This window comes from Pipistrellus hanaki (assembly GCF_964339955.1).
Source record: "Pipistrellus hanaki genome assembly, chromosome: 2".
NCBI classification, from domain to species: Eukaryota; Metazoa; Chordata; class Mammalia; order Chiroptera; family Vespertilionidae; genus Pipistrellus; species Pipistrellus hanaki.
The window spans coordinates 101,427,627-101,450,083 of NC_140504.1; the positions used below are offsets into that span (position 1 = coordinate 101,427,627).

The 22,457-nt window shown below is 40.9% G+C and overlaps 1 protein-coding gene across 2 annotated transcripts in view; it reads left to right on the plus strand.

Moving 5' to 3' along the window:
• PCOLCE2 (procollagen C-endopeptidase enhancer 2) overlaps positions 1 to 22,457 on the plus strand; it is a 163,609-nt gene that overhangs the window by 126,898 nt on the left and 14,254 nt on the right. The window contains exons 7-8 of one of the 2 annotated variants that reach the window (XM_084875949.1): positions 1,564 to 1,647; positions 5,266 to 5,433. In XM_084875949.1, the coding sequence (XP_084732075.1) occupies positions 1,564 to 1,647; positions 5,266 to 5,433 (252 nt within the window). The remainder of the gene's footprint in view (positions 1 to 1,563; positions 1,648 to 5,265; positions 5,434 to 22,457) is intronic. The other variant, XM_084875950.1, reaches the window with a different exon arrangement.

Consider the following 22,457-nt stretch of genomic DNA (forward strand, 5'->3'; position numbering starts at 1 on the left):
AATGAAGGTGTGGACCACTAAAGATAGGGAAAAAAAAAAGTCATGAGAGTAAATCAATAACTAAGCTTGAAGTAGAGGCAGTTATACTGGATATAAAGATATCTAAATTTGCGAGATTGATGACTAAAGACTTCAACAGGAGTACATGTGAGCCTGGGACTAAGTTACTGAAATGGAGCAGAGAGAAAGTCTCTGGGAAGAATGAGGCCATGGCATGGAGAGGGAGCACCACACTGAGGGTGCCCCACCAAGATGAGTGCAGGAGTACACAGAGAGGAAGGCTGAGAATCAGGTGTGTGCTGGAAGAGCAGGGCACTGGGGAGATGACAGTAGTAGGGTGAAGAGGGTTAAGGTTGTGTAGCTGATAACTAAGAGCAAGAGAGCAAGGATCTACGGAAGGCAGGGGAGGAACAGTGTGGGACACAAACCCAACTTCCATTCTGACATTTGGAGGCTGAGAAGGAGCTGGCTTCCAGTCATCTACATCTCCCTTTCATCCATCAGGGAGAACATAATGCCAGTATTTTTTGGTTTAATTCATTAGGTAAATCTCTAACTTCTGGAACAACGTTCTCTCAAGTGTTTACTGAGTTCTTTGTCTTAAAAAGAAATGTATGTATGTATTATTTAACATTTTATTTTATATATTTTATGTTGTAATCCACTTCAGGTCCTTTTTTGGAGTTTAGTAGGGATACAAATTAAGAGTAAATAAATAATAAATTCACAGAAGAGTCCACAGAACCTATTAGAAGGGCAGTACTTCAATTGCAAATTCTTACCTAAGGAGTACAATTTTGTTACAGTTGTTTTGCTTGGTTTTTCCTAGAATATTGCCACATATAAGTGAACAGCAAGTATTTTTGAAACATTTTAAATGATGGTAATTGGGATTAAATATTTTATTTTTTTAACTCATGGTTTCTCAACCTTGGGACTAGTCACATTTTGGGCCACATAATTTTTTCCTATTGGGCACTGTCCATTGTAAGTTATCTAGCAGCATTCCTACCCACTAGATGCAAAAAGCATGCCCTAGGTGTGACAACAAAACTATTTCCAGACAGGCCGTGGAAGGCTCAACATAAATGTTTAGTAATTGGTTGCATCTAATTATAGATATAACGTACTTTACACATGAGCAGTATTTCTAAAAACCATGTTCTGCTTACATTTAAGTAATTGCATGTTTTAAATGTACCAAGAAAGCTCTCTCCATCTTTAAGGAGACAATATATACACTATATATTTGTTGTACTAGATTTTTCTAATCAGGGCAAATGAAAACTCTATTTTTGGTTATAGTATTATTTTTATGGAAAATAAGAGAATAAGGCTAATTATGGGTTTTCTTTTATCTCAGGCTTAAAATTCAACAAAGGAGCAATTTTAGTTGGTAGTATAAATAATTTCTTTTGCATGCTCTTTAATTATTTCATTGCAATGACATATTGGTGGCTCAGTTAAATAAATATGAATGTTAAAGTGATGGATTTGTATCTAAATACCAATTATATTTGAATTCATTTTCCTGAATCTTATGTCTTTTCTTTTTTAATTAAGGTTTAAAACCCACCATAGCCATGTGTCAACAAAAATGTAGATGGGCTGGTACTCTGGAAAGCAATTACTGTTCAAGCAATTTTGGTAAGAAATAAAATCAAGCAACTTTGTGGACTTGTGCTCTTCAAAGTATTAGAGTTCATCACTGAGAAAAATATGTATATAGAAAATTTACTTTTCCATATAAACTTAATTTGACTCCTAATACGTGATACTCCTATATATTTTGGTTGGCTCAGTATTTCTGGGGGGGGGGGGGGGGGGAGGGGGGAGGGGAGAAAGCCACACAGCAAACCTGTATACTATTTTCTCACATATTTTTCATATATTGGTTATCTATTTATACATTGACTAGAGGCCCAATGCAGGAAGACTCGTTCAAAAATGGGCCTTCCTTCCCCTGGCTGCTGGCACTGCCTTCGCTCTGGCCAGAGCTCCCTTTCCCTCCCACCTGGAGTAAGGAAGGCCTGTGTCGTTGCCATGGTGATGACACAAGGGTCCTGCCCTACCCCCTGCCACTCACACCTATATATGCAAATTAACCCGCCATCTTTGTTGGGTTAATTTGCATATTTACTCCTGATTGAATGGTGGGCATTGAGAAGGTACAGTCAATTAACATATATTTTTTAGGTAGATAATTCAACTTCAATAAATTAAAAGCATATCTAAGCTGGCCTCTCTCACAGGAAATTCAAGCATTTCCTCTGCAATGTCTGTTTTTCTAAAGTATTAAATTTAAACCTGGAAATCTATTTGGAAACACTTATAAATTGGAACCTGAGGAGACATTACTAATGATTTAGAATTTATAAGAGCTTTTTAAACTTAAATATAGTTGCATTTTTTTGTGTGTGTGAAAACCACTCAAGAGCAAAAGATACCATATTTAATTTTGTTGCTTATTTCTACAAGAAAGATTTAGGAAGGTCTTGTAAAAAAAAACCAAAAAGCTGTGTAAACTAAAAGCTTATTCCAGACCCAGGGCCTCCTAGAGGGGCTCTGCATGCCTTGCAGACCTGGGCCCTTCCCCACTTTTATTTTCCAAGCATAAAAATGAACCAAACAGCACAAGTGTCACTGCCACCACAGCCAGCCTGTCTCCGCAGGAGATGCTTCAGGAAATCTTCTTCTCTATCTTTTGATGCCACCTATTCCACTTGGCGACAAGTTGACATTTTGCAGTGAATACTCAGAGGAGAATTCTGACTTTTTTGAGCTTTACACACCATGTAAGCAGTGAGCTCTCACTTCACCCCAAAAGGCTCCTATCAGCCAAGTCCAAAACTTGATTAACTCCACTGTGACTTGCTTACACATGGGAAAACAACCACAAACAGTCACCTGAAGCCCATTGGTTCTCAGCCTGACCTCCAGGGGCAGTTTGGGTTGTCACAATAACTGGGGAGTGTTACTGTTTTTTTCTGGGCAGGGACAGGCTCATAAAATAGTCCTTCAATGCAGTTCCTGTTCCACATGGCATTACCCTCACCAAAATGCCAAAAGCACACCTTTGAGAAACACATATTCTTTTCTTCTGTGGCTCAGAAATTAGACTCTTTTCTCCAAAAGTCAAAATGGAAAAAAGAGAGTTACATAATGAAAAGCAACTGAATTTTGCTATAAAAAATTTTAAACAAGAAAATGCTTTGTTATAATTCAGTTCTATACCTTGATTTGTTAAATTAAATAAACAGGGTGGATAAGAAAGAGAATATCAGCTCGACCTTCGTGGCTCAGTGATTGAGCATTGACCTATGAACCAGGAAGTCATGGTTCAATTCCTGGTCAGGGCACATACCTAGGTTTCAGGCTCGCTCCCCAGTATGGGGCATGCAGAAGACAGTGAATCGATGATTCTCTCTCATCATTGATGTTTCTATCTCTCTCTCCCTCTTCCTTCCTCTCTGAAAGAAATAAAAATATCCTATCTAATAAAGGAGTAATATGCAAATTGACTGTACCTCTGCTACACCCACCAGCCAATCAGGAGCTAATATGCAAATAAACCTAACCAAGATGGCTACCACCATGGTAAGCAGGAGGGAGGCTTGGGTTTCCCCAGGAATGGAAGAAGCCAGGCTTTCATGAGTCCTTGGTGGCCTTGGCTGGGAATATGTTCATCAGAGCCAGCTGGGTTCCTCTGCAGATGATCAAAGTGATCTGGGGGCCCTGGCCAAGGTCCAAGCCTAGGTCAGAGGCTTGTGGCCATGGCCAGGAGTGTGTGTGTTGGGGGGATCTGGGCAATTGCAGCCTGCTGGAGGGTTTATGCCTTGGCAGGGGTGGAGCCGGAGATCAGAGGAGATAGGTTTGAACTACAGAGGAAACACCTTTTCTGACCACTCATTGGCTAAGCTCTCTGTATGCCACTGGTAATATTCTTAGTAACTTGGATATAAGAATCCAAAAAAGTGATCTAGGGCTTTTCTCCATTCCTGGAGAAAAAAAAACAAACCATGGTCTGCTGCTAGAGGGCTAAGAAATGTCATAACCTGCCTGCCCTAGGCGGTTTAGCTCAGTGGATAATGCCTAGGTTTGCCAACGGCAGGGTCCAGGTTAAATTCTGATCAAGGGCATGTACCTAAGTTGTAGGCTCCTCCCTGTCTGGGGCCCAGGTCAGGGCTCATGCAGGAGGCAACCAATCAAAGTGTTCCTATCACTTTAATATTTATACTTTCCCTTTCTCTTCCATATTCTTTAAAAATCAATGGAAACATATCCTCAGGTGAGGATGGAAGGAAGGAAGGAAAGAAGAAAGGAAAGAAGGAAGGAAGGAAGGAAGGAAGGAAGGAAGGAAGGAAGGAAGGAAGGAAGGAAGAAAGGAGGAAGAAAGAAAGAAAGAAGTGTCATATCCTATGAAAGACACATCTTGAAAATGCCTAAAGAACATTGTCATTTTTTCACAGTAAAGTCCGTGTTGATGAAAACACCTTGGTGGCTGCAGTGACTGGCAGTGGCTGGTGCCTTTCTCTGATCAGCCCAGTCGTCTCCCTCAAAGGGAGGCCAGACTGCTGAGGGCTCCCAGTATGTGAGAGGGGGCAGGCTGGGCTGAGGGGATCTCCCTCCCCCCTCCCCAGTGCACAAATTTTGTGCACCAGGCCCCTAGTTTTTAATAAAGAGAACATCAAAGACCTACTAAAAGGCAGATATTTATGGATAATTAGAGAGAGCTAGGGACCCATGGGATGAACCAAAGTTCCAAGACAGAGGACAACTAAAGAGAGAGGCTAAAGAAGGGAGACACATACAGGTAGGCGCACACACCCATACAGACACAAAGACTCCCTTCCTTGTGGCCCAAACACCATCATGTAACCTTCAAGTTTGGTGTTGCCTTAGAAAACTCAAGGTCTTGTGGAGTATGTACAGGTAGAGGCTCATACTTAGTAATTGATCTACATGTTGGATAAGACATTGTGAAGAGTCTCTTCTCAGTAATGGACCACAGTGCACAGCTATTCAGGTTTCTCTCTGGGGTCTCAATATCTAGCAACATGGTCCACATGATACCACCAGGACTCCTTTCTTCAACCTGAATTTTGGTGACAAGTGTACAGAATCAAATTTGATTGTGCTGCTAGGGCCTTCTCTTTAACATTAAAATGCTTCCGATCTGATACTTAGAAAAATGTAAAATTATGTTCAATTCTGCTTACATTTGCCTTCACTGTCATATTATTTCAAAAATGTTTTCTTCCACAGTATTTGCTGGTACTGTTATCACAACCATCATGCGGGGTGGAAGGTTGCATGCCACAGTTTCCCTCATCAGCATCTATAAAGAGGGAAATCTGGCAATTCAACAGGCTGGCAAGAACATGAGTGCCAAGGTCATTGTGATTTGCAAGCAGTGCCCTCTCCTCAGAAGAGGTAAGGAGGGAAATTTTAGTCTTGCAGTGAAGCTCAGGGACAGAGATGGGGACAAGAGAGCCTCTCCAAGCTACTTAGGGATCTGAGAATGCCCTAGCTTAGGGGTGTCAAACTCAATCAGAGAAGGGGCCAAAATCTAAAATCTAGCCTAAATCGCGGGCCGAATGGTTTACTGAACAGTCATAAACTGACAATGTCATAAACTGACAGCGGAGTGCAGTGATGACAGCGCGGTGTGGGCCACATTGCAAGGCCTGGCGGGCTGGGCCTAGCTTGTTGTTAATGGATATCAAGTCAGGGCTTTTGGAACAAAAGGAAGACTGTGGCATCAGGCAGAATTGGGCTCTAAGCCCAGTTCCTGTGAGGTGGACAAGGATGAGGAGCGGAAATGATGAATGAGTCCAAGCACCACATGAGGTTAGATCAATAGACAGACACAGAGGAGCAGTTCAGAGGAAAGAGACTTTCAGTTATGAACTTAAGGTGCCAATATTACAGAGGAAAATATTCACCAAATAGAAGGCAATTCATTCCTAGCCAATTTGGCTCAGTGGATAGAGCATCAGCCTGTGGGCTGAAGTGTCCCAGGTTTGATTCTGGTCAAGAGCACATGTCCAGGTTGTGGACTTGATCCCCAATGGGAAGGGTGTGCAGGAGGCAGACAATCAAAGATTCTCTCATCATTGATGTTTCTCTCCCTCTCCCTCTTGAAATCAATAAAAATATTAAAAGGTGTTTTAAAAAAATGCAATTCCAAGCTCAAGTTCAGAAGGGAGAGGGGCATGTATTGGTTAGAATTAAAGATCTGGGAATAATTTTCAGATGTAGGATCATTTAATCCATACATGGAATGAGTTTAAGAGAAATCAAGGGAAGGAGAAAGTTACTCCAGAGTCAGAACCACATAATTTTTAAACAAGCTCTTTAACTTATAAAAGTAATATATTTTCTATGGTTATAAAAAAGTTTAAATATGTAGAGAATGATATAAAATGTGAATCCCTTTCCCTTTTATTTTACTTTATTATTTTTTTTATTGATTAAGGTATTACATATGTGTCCTTATTCCCTCATGACCCCCCCCCCCCCAATCACCCCACTCATTCCCTCATCCCACTTTTATCTATTGATATGTCCACTGGTTAGGCTTATATGCATGCATACAAGTCCTTTGGTTGATCTCTCCCCTTTACCCCCACCCTCCCCTATCTTACCTCTGAGGTTTGATGGTCTGATTGAAGTTTCTCTATCTCTGGATCTATTTTCATTCATAAGTTTATTTCATTATATTCTAAAAATGAGTGAGATAATATGATATTTATCTTTCTCTGACTTATTTCACTAAGCATAATGCTCTCCAGTTCTATCCATGCTGTTGCAAATGGTAAGAACTTTTATTTTATTATTATTTTTTTTTTTACCACAGCATAGTATTCCATTGTATAGATGTATCACAGTTTTTTTAATCCACTTATCTCCTGATGGGCACTTAGGCTGTTTCCAAATCTTAGGTATTGTAAATTGTGCTGTTATGAACATAGTGGTGCATATATCCTTTCTAATTAGTGTTTCTAGTTTCTTGAGATATATTCCTAGAAGTGGGAACACTGGGTCAAATAGGAGTTCCATTTTCAGTTTTTTGAAAAAACTCAATACTGTTCTCCACAGTGGCTGCACCAGTCTGCATTCCCACCAGCAGTGCACTAGAGTTCTTTTTTCTCTGCATCCTGGCCAGCATTTGTCATTTGTTGATTTGTTGATGATAGCCATTCTGACAGGTGTGAGATGGTACCTCATTGTCATTTTGATTTGCATCTCTCATATGATTAGTGACTTTGAGCATGTTTTCATATTTTTCTTGGCCTTCCTTCAGTCTTCTTTCAGAAAGTATCTACACCATTTGTTGAAGAGACTGTCTTGACTATATTCTATGTTCATGCCTCCTTTGTCAAATATTAATTGAACATAGTGGTTTGGGTCGATATATGGATTCTCTGTCTTATTCCATTGGTCTATATGTCTGTTCTTGTGCCAGTACCAGGCTATTTTGAGAACAGTAGCTTTGTAATACAGCTTGAAATCTGGTATTGAGATCCCACCTACTTTGTTCTTCTTTCTCAGGATTGCTGTGGTTATTTGGGGTCTTTTTTTATTCCAGATGAGGTGTTTTTTGTTTGTTTGTTTGTTTGTTTTTTAGCATATTAGGCTTTTATTATATAGGATTACTGACTATTTTCCCTATGTTGTATATTACAGGAAAGCATGATATTTTTTTATTGAAGTTTTTTTAAAAAAAATCTTTTATTGATTAAGGTGTTACTTATGTGTCCTTATTCCCTCATTATCCCCCCGTTCCCCCCACTCATGCCCTTACCCCTCTGTTGTCTGTGTCCATTGGTTAGGCTTATATGCATGCATACAAGTTCTTTGGTTGATCACTCCCCCTTACCACTCTCCACTACCTTCCTTCTGAGGTTTGATGGTCTGATAGATGTTTCTCTGTTTCAGGAACTGTTTTTGATCATAAATTTATGTTGTTCATTATATTCCATAAATGAGTGAGATCATGTGATGTTTAACTTTATCTGACTGGCTTACTTCACTAAGCATAATGCTTTCCAGTTCCATCCATGTCGTTGCAAATGGGAGGAATTCCTTCCTTTTTAGCGCAGTGTAGTACTCCATTGTGTAGATATACCACAGTTTTTTAATCCACTCATCTGCTGATGAGCATGTAGGCTGTTGCCAAATCTTAGCTACTAGAGGTCCGGTGTACAAAATTTGTGCACGGAGAGGGGGGTGTCCCTCAGTCCAGTCTGCACCCTCTCCAATCTGGGACTCCTCTGGGGATGTCCAACTGCCCGTTTAGGCTCGATCTAAACAGGCAGTCAGACATCTCTCTCACAATCTAGGACTGCTGGCTTTCAACTGCTCACCTTCCTTCCTTCCTGATTGCCCCTAACCACTTCAGCCTGCCAGCCTCATCACCCCTTAACCACTCTGCCACCAGCCTGATTGATGCCAAACTGCTCCACTGCCAGCCTGTTTGCCCCTACCTGCCTTCCCATTCAGGCCTGGTCACCCCTCACTGCCCTCCCCTGCAGGCCTGGTCACCCCTAACTGTCCTCCCCTGCAGGCTTGATTGCCCCCAACTGCCCTCCCTTGCAGGCCTGGTCCCTCCCAACTGCCCTCTCCTACTGGCCATCTTTTGGTGGCCATCTTGTGTGTACATGGGGGCAGGATCTTTGACCACATGGGAGAAGCCATCTTGTGTGTTGGAGTGATGGTCAGTCTGCATATTACTATTTTATTAGATAAGATAGAGGCCTGGTGCATGGGTGGGGCCAGTTGGTTTTCCCTGAAGGGTGTCCTGGATCAGGGTGGGGGTTTCCTTGGGGGGTGGGTGGCCTGGGCAAGGGGCCTGTGGTGGTTTGCAGGCCGTCCACAATCCTGGTGACCCAAGTGGAGGCCCTGGTATCTGGGATTTATGTATCTTCTACAATTAAAACTTTGTAGCCTGGAGTGGAGCCAAACTCCCTGCTTGCTCTGTGGCTGCAGCCATTTCTGTTGGGATTTATGTATCTTCTATAATTGAAACTTTGTAGCCTTGAGTGGAGGCCTAGGCAGCAAGGGCAGGCGGAAAGCTTGGCTTCCTCCGTTGTCAGGGAAAGCCACGCTTACCTCCTGCTCTCTGTGGCTTCAGCCATCTTGGTTGGATTTATTTGCATATTTGCTCTAATCAGCTGGTTGGCATGGTCAGTGGGTTTGGCTTGTGGACAGAGCAGAAATATGGTCAATTTTATATTACTCTTTTATTATATAGGATGGTAAATTGTGCTACTATAAATATAGTGGTGCATATATCCTTTCTGATTGATGTTTCTAGCTTCTTGGAATATAATCCTAGAAGTGGTATTACTGGGTCAAATGGGAGTTCCATTTTTAGTTTTTTGACGAAACTCCGTACTGTTCTCCACAGTGGCTGCACCAGTCTGCATTTCTACCAGCAGTGTACCAGGGTTCCCTTTTTTTCTGCATCCTCACCAACATTTGTCTTTTATTGATTTTTATGATAACCATTCTGACAGGTGTAAGATGGTACTGCATTGTCGTTTTGATTTGCATCTCTAAGGTAATTAGTGACTTTGATCATGTTTTCATGTGTCTCTTGGCCTTCCTTCATCTTCTTTCAAAAAGTTTCTATTTAGGTCCATTGCCCATTTCTTGATTAGATTGTTTTTCTTCCTTTTGTTGAGTTGTATGAGTTTCCTTTAAATGTTAGAGATTAATCTCTTATCAGTGATAACAGTGGCATATATGTTTTCCCATGTAGTGGTCTTTCTTGTTGTTTTGTTGATGTTTTTTTTCTTTTGCTGTGCAAAAGCTTTTTATATATTTTGATGTAGTCCCATTTGTTTATTTTCTCTTTATTTTCCATTGCCCTAAGAACAGTATCAGTGAATAAGTTCTTTGGACATATATCTAGATTTTGCTGCCTGTGCATTCCGCTAGCACTTTTATGGCTTCTTGTCTTATGTTTAAGTTCTTTATCCATTTTGAGTTTATTTTTGTGTATTGTGTAAATTGGCATTCAATTTTTTTTTTGCATGTATCTGTCCAATTTTCCCATCACTTTTTATTGAAAGGACTGTCTTGATTTCATTGTATGTTCATGTCAACTTTGTCGAATATTAATTGGGCATAGTGGTTTGGGTCGATTTATGGGTTCTCTATTCTATTCCATTGATCTATGTCTGTTCTTGTTCCAGTACCAGACTGTTTTGAGAACAGTGGCTTTGTAATACAGCTTAAAGTCTGGTATTGAAATCCCACCTACTTTGTTCTTCTTTCTCAGGATTACTGTGGCTATTCAGGGTCTTTTATTCCAGATGAATTTTTGGAGAGTTCATTCTAAGTCTGTGAAATATGCTGTTTGTATTTTAATGGGGAGTGCATTAAGTCTATAGATTGCTTTGGGTAGTATTGACATTTTGATGATGTTGATTCTACTAATCCATGTACATGGTATGTTCTTCCATCTGTTTACGTCTTTCTCTATCTCTTTTTTTCAGTGTCCTATAGTTTTTTTGCATATAGGTCTTTTACCTCTTTAGCTAAGTTTATTCCTAGATCTTAATTTTTTTTTTTTGGTATGATGGTAAATGGGATTGCTTTTTTAGTGTTTCTGTCTTTAAGTTCACTATAGGTGTATAGAAATACCATAGATCGCTTGGCGTTAATTTTGTATCATGCTACTTTACCAAATTCATTTATTAAGTCTAATAATTTTTTATATAGTCTTTAGGGTTTTCTATGTACAGTATCATGTCATCTGCAAATAAGGACAGTTTTTCTTCTTCTCTTTCAAAGTGGATGCCTTTTATTTCTCCTTCTTGTCAGATGGCAAATGCTAGTACTTCCAGCACTATGTTGAACAGGAGTGGTGAGAGTGGGCATCCGTGTCTTGTTCCTGTTCTTAGGGGAAATGGTTTTCATTTTTTGCCCAATTAGTATGATGTTGGCTGTGGGTTTGTAATATATGGCTTTTATTATGTTGAGGTATGATCCTTCTGTTCCCACCTTCCTGAGAATTTTTATCAAGAAAGGGTGTTGGATTATGTCAAATTCTTTTCCTGCATCAATTGATATGATTATGTGAATTTACTCCCTCAACTTGTCTATGTGATGTATCACATTTATTGATTTGCGGATATTGTACCATCCTCTCATCCCTAGTATAAATCCTCCTTGGTCATGGTACGTGATCTTCCTGATGTACTGCTGGATCCAATTTGCTAGAATTTTATTGAGGATTTTGGCATCTATATATTCATGAGGGATATTGGCTTGTAATTCTCTTGCATTGTGTTGTCTTTATCTGGTTTTGGTATTAGGTGATGCTGGCTTCATAGAAGGAGCTTGGAAGTGTTCCTCCCTCTTGAATTTTTTGGAATAGTCTGAGGAGGATAGGTTTTAGTTCTTCCTTGAATGTTTGGTATAACTCTCCTGTGAAGTGGTCTGGGCCTGGGCTTTTGTTTTCTGGAAGCTTTTTGATGTCTACTTTAATTTCTTCCATAGTTATCGGCCTATTGAGATTTTTTAGAATCTTCCTGAGTAAGTTTTGGAAGGTTGTATTTTTCTAGGAATGTGTCCATTTCCTCCAGGTTGTCTAGGTTGTTAGAGTAGAGCTGTCCATAATATTTTTTAACAATCTTTTTATTTCTGTGGGATCTGTTATTATTTCGTCTCTATCATTTCTGATTTTGTTTATTTGGGTCCTCTCTCTTTGCTTCTTGGTGAGCCTGGCTGGAGATTCGTCAATCTTGTTTATTTTTTCAAAGAATCAGCTCTTGGTTTCATTGATCTTTTGTATTATTTTTGTTGTTGTTGTTGTTCTCTATGCCATTTATTTCTTTTTTATAAATTTTTTTATTGATTAAGGTTTCACATATTTGTCATCATCCCTCCATTCCCTTCCCCTGCCCCTCCCCACACATGCCCCCACACCCCTGCTGTCCTTGACCACTGGTTAGGCTCATATGGATGCACCCAAGTCCTTTGGTTGATCTCTCTTCATAATCCCCATCCTCCCCTACACTCCCTCTGAGGTTCAACAGTATGATCCATTCCTCTTTGTCTCTGAGTCTGTTCTTGTTCTGTATTGTTCATCATTTCCCCTAGATGACTGAGATCATGTCCTAATGGAAATACACTTATAAGAACTAAAAATGAGACAAGCAATAATGGTCATGCTGAAAAGCAAATGAAGTCTGTAGTGAGTTTCTTTCTGTGCCAACAGTTCTTTTGAGACCCAATGTCAAACAGTTCCTTATGTGTATATTTCAGCAATGATATTATAGTTCTGGACGGTGAACAAATGGTGGTAATGCAGGAACAATCCTTTCTTGTTTGGTCTTGGGCAACCTGCAGTGATGCACAACTGTCGACTGCTAGTATGGCCAGGCGACGTCAGCATCTTCCATCTCTGGACTGCTTCTCTTCTGTCTTCATGTCTAGAGTACTCCTGTCAATTCCTTTCTGTTGTTGGAATCCACATGGTCTTGGAGTTGTTTTCTGAAAATATACAAAGATATTCTCAACCAAAAGTTAATGAAGGAATAATTTCTATAAATTTGACTTGGGATCCTTTTTCATTTTTTGCCCAAATGATTTCCTTTGGCTTGTTTTGACACCATGTGTGTTTTTCATGGGTGTCTTGCTGTTAGCATTACAATTAATTTTCTAAAGTACAAATTTTCCAGATGTAATTTACTTACAGGATCTTTTCCTTACATGATATTCTTCTACTATCCCTTTTTTTAAATTTAAGTATTAGTAGGCTTTTGAAAATTTTATGATGTAGTCTTGATAGCTTTTAATTTTTAATTTTTTGGACTATAATATGATTGCTTTAGGTTCATTACATGTTATGCAATTTTGTCATGAGATGAACTACCAATAAAAATTTTACTTAGCACTTTAAGGACAGCTTCTTGACCAGTACAATTAATTTTTTGTTGTTAGAGTAATAAATTTGACAGTAAAATAGTAGACAAGTTTTTAGACTAATTTAGATTGGCTAATTGAAATATGTCATTTATTTTTGCTCTGATCTTTATTATCTCCTTCCTTCTGCTCACTCTGGGCTTTTCTTGTTGCTATCTTTCTAATTATTTGAGTTGTAGCATTAGATAATTTACTACCATTTTTTCTTGTTTGTTGAGAGCTATAAATTTTCCTCTCAGGACTGCTTTCATTGTGTCCCATAGTATTTGCATTGTTGTGTTTTTATTGTCATTAGTTTCCACAATGTTTTTAATTTCTTCTTTGATCTCATAGGTAACCCAATCAATATTTAATAACATGTTATTCAGCTTCCAAGTGGTTGAGTGTTTTAGATTGCTTTTATTGTAGTTTATTTCTAATATTATGCCATTTTGGTCTGCAAAGATGCTTGGTATGATTTCAGTCTTCTTGAATTTGGGGAAACTGTGCTTGTGACCCAGTATGTGGTCTATTTTTGAAAATGTCCCATGTGAACTTAAGAAGAACTTATATTCCGCAGCTTTGGGGTGAAATGTTCTGAAGATGTCAGTTAAATCCATCTATGTAGTAAGTCATTTAGTATTGTTGTTTCTTTGCTGATTTTTTGTCTAGAGGATTTATCCAGTGATGTCAGTGGTATATTAAAGTCCCCTACTATGATTGTATTGTTGTCAATCTCTCTATTGATATCTTCCAGGAGATTTTTTATGTATTTGGGTGCTCTTGAGTGCATATATGTTTACCAGGGTTATATCCTCTTGTTGTATCAATATATTTATTCTTATGAAGTTGCCTTTCTTATCTCTTGTTATAGCCTTCACTTTGAGATCTATTTTGTCAGATATAAGTATTGCTACCCCACTTTTTTTTTTTTTTTCATTTCTATTTGCCTGAAAATTTTTTTTTCCATCCCTTCACTTTCAGTCTGTGAGTCCCTTGTTTGTGCTGGGTCTCTTATAGACAGCATATATATGGGTCATTATTTTTTTTAATCCATTCAGCCACTTCATGTCTTTTGATTGGAGCATTTAGTCCATTTACGTTTAAAGTTATTACCTTGTTTCCCCGAAAATAAGACAGTGTCTTATATTAATTTTTGCTCCCAAAGATGCGTTAGGTCTTATTTTCAGGGGATGTCTTATTTTTCCATAAAGAAGAATACGGTACACATTTATTGTTAAATGAAAATAAAGGAAATTTATTACCTGTATACGGTACAGTAGTATGGTAGTTGTCAACACAAACCAGACAAACTGAATCCTACAGTATCAAGAATTTACTCATTTATTCAATGACAATCATGTCATCATCTTCTGGAACATCATCATAACAATGCAATTCCTGAATTCCCTGGTGAATTTCTTGTGACTCCATTTCTTTCAGAATCAGTGGACCAAATCTCTCATGTTTAGCAATTGCACTGTCTTTAAATGAGTACTTCTTGGCAAGGTAGCCTGTTCACAGTGCATTTGCAATGCAACTGTCAGTGATTTTTTCCCATGAATTCTTCACCCAAGTCATAACTTCTTGCAGTTTAGGTTTCACAAAGTTTCCTGATTTCTCTCCATTCTATTTTCAATGTAGTCATTAATTTCCATGCACAAATTGTCTTTGAATGGCTTGTTTATTGCAATATCAAGAGTCTGGAGATGGGCCATCATTCCTGCGGGAATCATTATCTGATCTATTTTTCTTTCGTGAAGAAATGTCTTCATGTCTTTAGCGCGGTGAGTGCTGGCTGCATCCCAGACTAGCAGACCTCTTTGTCTCCCTCGCATAACAAGTGGCAGCATTAAATTGACCCACTTCCTTATAACTGCTTGTGTGGCCCAGGCTTTTTCAGTTTCAAGAATAAAAATGCCCAAAACATGTTCAATCTTTTCCTTCTTGCCCTTAGAAATGATTAAAGTTGGGATTTTAGTGACATCCAGACAAATTGCCAAAATATAGGAAACACGTGCACTTTCGTAAGCAGTGGATGGAATGTACACTAAGGAGGCACCCCACTGTTCAATTGTTGTTTGAGATAATTGGCCCATAAACACTGCAGTTTCATCCATAGCAATCATGTTGGAAATATTGTATTTAGAGAAGTCAGCATCATCAATAAAGGACTTGAATGCAAGTGCTCGCTTAATAACTTGAGTATCTTCCAACCTAAACAATGTTGTAGATCTTCTTAAAGACAGTTCACTTTCTGAAGGAAATTACCCAGCCAGTGTTGTGATGCTTTGAAATCTTCGGGGGCTATGTCAAACAACAACAACAAAAACAATACAAAAGATCAATGAAACCAATCAATGTGGTGCCATTGCAAGGGCAAATTCTTGAATCTGAGCCCTATTCACAACCAAAGCCTCTGCTCTCCTGTCAACAACCCATTCACAGGTAAGGTCTTCCAGCTCGGAAAATAGTGGTTGCTGACCTGATCCACACTTGTGCTTTTTAGCATTTCCCTTGTCCACTTGTTCAATGAGGTTACCATACTCTGCTCGCTATTTTCGGACCAATCGGATACTCAACATCTTCTCTTTGCAGAAAGCAGTAAGATTTTGGCCCAAGAGTCTTCCACGATTCCTTTCTTGTACTCCACGGAGTAGCTTTTTATTTTTGCGCTCATTTCTAGGGGTAAAAAAATGGAATTGGGGTATCAAGGTGGGGGGAGGGGATCACTTAAAATGACACAGGGGGAATCAGAGAGGGGAGTCAAAATGGCACAGGAGAATCAGAGGGGAGATTACCATTTTAGTAACTCCTTTTGATCCTCCTGTCATTTTGATTGCCCCCTCTGATCCTCCTGTGTCATTTTAAGTGATCTCCCTTCCCCCACCCCTGTGTCACTGAACACCTTTACCAGACATTCCCCCTACCCCTTTATCAGACATTTATCCCCTGGAACCTGCCTGGGGACTGTCACTGGGCTTCCTGGGGCCTGGATCTGGGCTGGAGCAGGGTCTGCCACTGACTGAGAACCTTCAGTCATCATGAGGGTGGCCGCGAGCATCAGGTAGTGTTACCAGAGACAGACCAGCACTCACCACCTTTGCTGAGTCCCATCCGCTCTAATCCTCCTGTTCTTCTACATGCATCTGCGAAAGTCTCCTCCTCTCTCCCGCCCAGTGCTCATCGCTCACTCTGACCTCTGCTCCACCTCCACACAGCAGTGACATCAGGACTCCGCATAATGTCACTGGTTGCTAGACGCCAGTCGGGGCGGCCCTAGCGACCAGTTTATGGTAAATTAATTTTCATTCTAAGACAGAGCCTAGGGGGGCCTTATTTTCGGGGGGATGCCTTATATTTCACTCAGAAGGAAATCTGTAAGTAGGTCTTATTTTCGGAGGATGTTTTATTTTTGGGGAAACACTGTATGAAAGATACTTATTTGAGCCATTTTTAATTTTTTGAGGTTGTGTTCTTTCTTACCTTTTCTTTTTTTTCTTACCTTTTGTTTCTTCTTTTTACATCATTTCCTTTAGCATTTGTTGCATTGCTGATTTGGTAGTAATAAACTCCCTTAGCCTTTTTTTTTTGTCTGTGAAGCTCCTGATTTCCCTTTAATTTTGATTGATTGTCTTGCTGGATAGAGTATTCTTGGATTGAGTCCCTTGCTTTGCATCACTTTGTATATATTCTTCCATTTCCTTCTAGCTTGATGTGTTTTTGTTGAGAAATCATTTGATAATCTGCTGGGGAATCCTTTGTAGGTAATGCTCTATCTCTCTTTCGCAGCTTTTAAGATTCTCTCTTGTTGATAACATTTGCCATTATAATTATGGTGTGTCTTGTGGTGGGTCTTTTGAGGTTCATCTTGCTTGGGACTCTTTGTACTTGAGTAACTTTCTTCTTCCCCATATTTGGGAAGTTTTCTGTCATTATTTCTTCAAACAGATTTTCTAACCCTTGCTGATCTTCTTGTTTTTCTGGAAGCTGTATTATATGTGTGTTATTTCATTTTGCATTGTCACCAAACTCCCTTAGGCTTTCCTCCTGCTTTTTAATTTTTTTCTCTAGTTGCTGTTTAGATTGGGCTTGTTTCTGTACCTAATCTTCTAACTTGCTGATTCAGTCCTCTGATTCTTCTAGTCTACTGTTGAAGCCTTCCATGCTGTTTTTCATTGTAGCTATATCATTTTTCATTTCTTCCTGATTTTTGCATATGTTGTTGATTTTCTCATCGATCCGGTGTATGAACTGTATGACCATTACTCTGAATTCTTTTTCTTTCATGTTGCATGCTTCCGTTTCACTTATTTCCTTACTTGACAATTTCTCCTTTTCTTTCCTCTGAGGATTCCTACATTGTCTCCCCATTCTAACTATTACCAAAGGGTTCAAATATTGAGTTTTGAGGGCCTTGAGCTGTGTGCCATGGGATTTTTGCACCTCCCAAGTGTCAGTGAAGAGTTCTAATACCAAGTCATGCAGTTGCTGTGGATTGGTGCGAGCCACACTTGCCCTGGATCAGAGTCACAGGTAGGTGCTTAGTATGGCCTTGTGTATGTATCTAGAATCAGGGATGCTGCCTGTGCCATATTGAAACAGAGAACCCACTGGTGTGTGCAGAAATCAAAGTCTTCTATTGCATGTCAGGAATCAGAAGCTCCCTGTGTCTATATCAGGAATCAAGTATCTTGGTGCTACCTCACACTGAGAATCAGGTCCCTGTGTGCACATATGCCAATAATTGGAGTCACTGGCTGTTAGTGTGAATGTACTGGGAATCAGGGATCTCAGGTGCATGTAATGAGGAACGGAGTCCAGTCACTGGTGATCAATTCTGCCTCTTGTGTGGAGATTCAGGGTCCCTGATCTGTCCAGGAGACTGGGTTGCTCAGTCACACCATGTTGGCAGGAGGTCCACTTCTGCCCTGCGGTAAACAGCCTTTTGTGTGAGCTTGTCCTGAATCAAAGTCAGGTGGCACTGACACTTACTGTGGGTATGGTATCTGATCACACAGGTCTGCAGTGTGGAAAACAAACTCCCTGTGTCCATGTAGCCAGGCTCAAATTCAGCACTGCCTTCCTTTGATGAGCACAGGGTCTGGTTGTGGGGAACAAACTCCCTGGGTTTACACCCCCAGGCTCAAATTCAGTGCTATCTTCCTGCATGGGCATATGATCTGCTTGCAGAAAACAACTATCCAAGGTCGTGTGCTTATGCTCAAATTCAGGACTGCCTCCCCTGCCTGGGCACTGAGAGGAGTTGCGGGAAACAAATTCCCAGAGTTCACTAGTCTGGGCTAAAGTTCAGCACTGTCTCCCTGCCCTGTGAGGGCTCGAGATCTGGTCACAGAAACTACCTCCGAAGTGATAGCAGCTTGGCTCAAATTCCACTCAGTCTCCCTGCCTGGGCCCGGATATGAGTCATGGGAAACACATTCCCCAAGTTCACAATTCCGGGCTAAAGTTCAGCGCTGTCTCCCTGCCCTATGTGGGCACGAGATCTGGTCTCCTAAGATCACCTCCCTAATTAAGAGAGGCTAGGCTTGAATTCTGTTTAGTCTCTCTGCCTGGGTGTGCAGAAGAGTCACGGGAAGCAAACTTCCTGTGTCCCACACCAAGGGTCAAAATCAGGCAAAGTTGCCACTGCTTTGTGTGTGCAGAAAACCTTATTGTGAGGCTGGGGTCTGGTAGTTTCTATGTTGCTGCCACAGGGGCTCTGGAGAAGGAAGATTGGCTTTGTGACTCACAGAAATCTGCGGCTGGGTGCCCGGACTCTTAGTGTCCCTGGGTTTGCAGCTGTGGTGGCAGGTCTTCTACCAGAGCTTCTGTAGTGTCCTGGTATGGGTGGTGGCGAGGCTAGGATTCTAGTCTCAAGCAGTTCTATTCTTCAAGATGGCATGGTCTCTATGTCACTGGTGTCCTCCTGGAGAGTTTTTTGGTGGCTATGGGGTTTTGCCATATAAGACTGCCCAGATTGGCAGCCTCCTAGAAGAACTTCAGGGTCTAACTGTCCCTATTTCGCTCACACACACACCCACACATGTTCACATACACCTCTATTGCTCCCTCACTCTCTCACGCACTCTCCCTCCCTACCTTCCTGCTGGTTGCCATCATCCACATCTCTCTTCTTTTCCAGATTAATTTTTTGATAGTTCTTTCTAGGTCTGTGAAATATGCCATTGGTATTTTAATGGGGAATGTATTGAATCTATAGATTGCTTTGGGTAGTATAGGCATTGCAATGATGTTGATTCTACCCATCTATGAGCATGGTATGTTATTCCATCTGTTTTCATCTTCCTCTGTCTCTTTTTTCAGTGTCCTGTAGTTTTCTGTGTATAGGTCTTTTACCTCTTTAGTTTAGTTTATTCCTAGGTATCTCAATTTTTTTCGGTGCGATGGTAAATGGGATTGCTTTTTTAGTCTCTCTTACTGTAAGTTCACTATTGGTGTGTAGAAATGCCATAGATTGCTTGGTGTTAATTTTGTATCCTGATACACTGCCAAATTCATTTAAGTCTATTAGTTTTTTTATGGAGTCTTTTGGTTGTTGTGTTGTTGTTTTTTTATGTACAATACCTTGTCATCTGCAAATAAGGACAGCTTTACTTCTTCATTTCCAATTTTGATGCATTTTATTTCTTCTTGTTGTCTAATTGCAATGGCTAGTACTTCAGGTATTATGTCAAACAGGAGTGGTGAGAGTGGGCATCCCTGTCTTGTTCCTGTTCTTAGGGGAAATGGTTTTAGTTTTTGACCATTGAGTGTGATGTTTGATGTGAGTTTATCATATATAGCTTTTATGATGTTGAAGTATGATCCTTCTATTCCCACCTTGTTAAGACTTTTTATCAAAAAAGGATGTTGGCCAAAACAGGTTTGGCTCAGAACTGAAAAGTCCCAGGTTCGATTCCAGTCAAGGGCATGCATGTACCTTGGTTGCGGGCACATCCCCAGTGCAAGAGGCAGCTAATCGATTATTCTTTTTCATCGATGTTTCTAACTCTCTATCCCTCTCTCTTCCTCTCTGTAAAAAAACAATAAAATATATTTTTTTTTAAAAAAGAAAGGGTGTTGGATTTTGTCAAATGCATTTTTCTTCATCAATTGATATGACTGTGATTTTTATCTCTCAGTTGGTTTATGTGATGTATCACATTTATTGATTTGTGGATGTTGTACCATCATTGCATTCCTGGGATAAATCCTATTTGTAATGGTGTATGATCTTTCTGATGTATTGCTGGATCTGATTTGCTAGAATTTTGTTGAGGATTTTGGCATCTATGTTCATGAGGGATATTGGCCTGTAATTCTCTTTCATTGTGTTGTCTTTATCTGGTTTTGGTATTAGGGTGATGCTGGCTTCATAGAAAGAGCTAGGAAGTGTTCCTTCCTCTTGAATTTTTTGGAATAGTCTGAGGATGATAGATTTTAATTCTGCCTTTCATGTTGTCCCATAGCTCCCTTAGGCTCTCCTCCTGCCTTTTAATTTTTTTCTCCAATTTCAGGTCAGTTTGAGTGTGTTTTGCTTCAATTCGATAATTCGATAATTCGATAATTCGGTCCTCCACTTCTAGTCTACTGTTGAAAATTTCCATGGTGTTTTTTTTTATTTTTTATTGCAGCTATATCACTCTTCATTTCTTCTTGATTCTTACATAAGTTATTGATTTTCCCCCCCTCCACTCAGTTTATGAAATGTATGACCCTTATTCTGAATTCTCTTTCTGACATATTGCTTGCTTATGTTTTGCTTAGCTGCTTTTCTGGCAATTCCTCCTTTTCTTTTATTTGGGGGTTTCTTTATCTACCCATTTTTGGTCTCACAGACTGATCTAGATGTTGAGTTATGCAGGGGCTGCTTTTTGGGTGGCAGTGGCTCCTTGGACTGCAGTTGTTCCTCAGGCAGTTGCTGAAATGGCTGTTTCTCAGGTGGCAGTGGCTCCTCTGGAGGGTGCTGTTCACAGCAGTGGTGTCTCCTCTGGCTGGTGGGGGAGGCTGCTTGTGCATCTGCTGTTCCTTGGATGGGCATGGGCTTCTCATGTGGCTGCTGATCCTTTGATGGTGGCAGGTTGCTCACGCAGTTGTAGCTCCTCAGAATGATGCAGTGTTTGGGCTGTACACAGCTACTGCTCCTCAGATAGGGGTGGTCTGCATGGGGCAACCGCTTCTCAAAGAGCACAAATGATATCAAAGAGAGAGAGAAAGATAAGACAGAAAACCAAAAGGAAGAAAAACAAAAAGGAAGAAAAGATATGTGTGTGTGTGTGTGTGTGTGTGTGTGTGTGTGTGTGTGTATACACCAGAGGCCTGGTGCACGAAATTATTGCATGGGGGTTGTGTCCCTCAGCCCAGCCTTCACCCTCTCCAACCTGGGACCCCTCGAGGGATGTCTCACTGCCTGTTTAGCCCTGATCCCAAATGGGCAGTTGGGCTTCCCTCTCACAATCCAGGACTGCTGGCTCCCAACTGCTCGCCTGCCTTCCTTCCTGATTGCCCCTAACCATTTCTGCATGCCAGACTGATCACCCCTAAATCACTCCCCTGCCAGTCTGATTGCCCCTAACTGCCCTCCCCTGCAGGCCGGGTCACCTCTAACTGCACTCCCCTGCAGGACTGGTCCCCACAACTGCTCTCTCCGGCAGGCCTGGGTCCCCTCCAACTATCCTTCCTTGCAGTCCCAGTCACCCCCAACTGCCCTGCCAGCCATCTTGTGGTGGCCATCTTGTGTCCACATGGGGGCAGCCATCTTGTGTTGGAATGATGGTCAATTTACATATTACTCTTTCATTAGATAGGATAGAGGCCTGGTGCATGGATGGGGGCTGATTGGTTTGCCCAGAAGGGTGTCTTGGATCAGGGTGGGGATTCCCTTGGTGCCTTCGGTGGCCTGGGTGAAGGGCCTGTGGTGATTTGTAGAGCAACCATGCCCCCCTGGCAACCCAAGCAGAGGCTCTGGTATCTGGGATTTATTTATCTTCTATAATTGAAACTTTGTAGCCTTGAGCAGAGGCCAGGGCAGGCCAGGGCGGGAAGAAAGCTTGGCTTCCTCCATCACCAGGAAAACCCAAGCCTCCTGCTTGGTCCATGTCTGTAGCCAATTTTGGGGGATTTACTTATCTTCTATAATTGAAACTTTGTAGTCTTGATCAGAGGCCAAGGCAGGCCAGGAAGCTTGGCTTCCTCCATCACAGAGGGCAGCTCAAGCCTCCTGCTCTCTCCAGATCTGTGCATGCCACTACTTTTGTTGGGATTTATCTTCTATAATTGAAACTTTGTAGCCTTGTGTGGAGTCCAGGTCCAGCCAGGGTGTGAAGGAAGCTTAGCTTTCTCCATTGCCAGAGAAACCGAAGCCTCCTACTCACTCCGTGGCTGCAGCCATCTATAGTTTGGGTTAATTTGCACACTTGCTCTTGATTGTTTGGTGGACGTGGCTTATGGTTGTAGTTGAGGTACAGTAAATTTGCATATCACTCTTTTATTAGATAGGATATATATTGGAGAAACACCACAGAACAAATAGATAA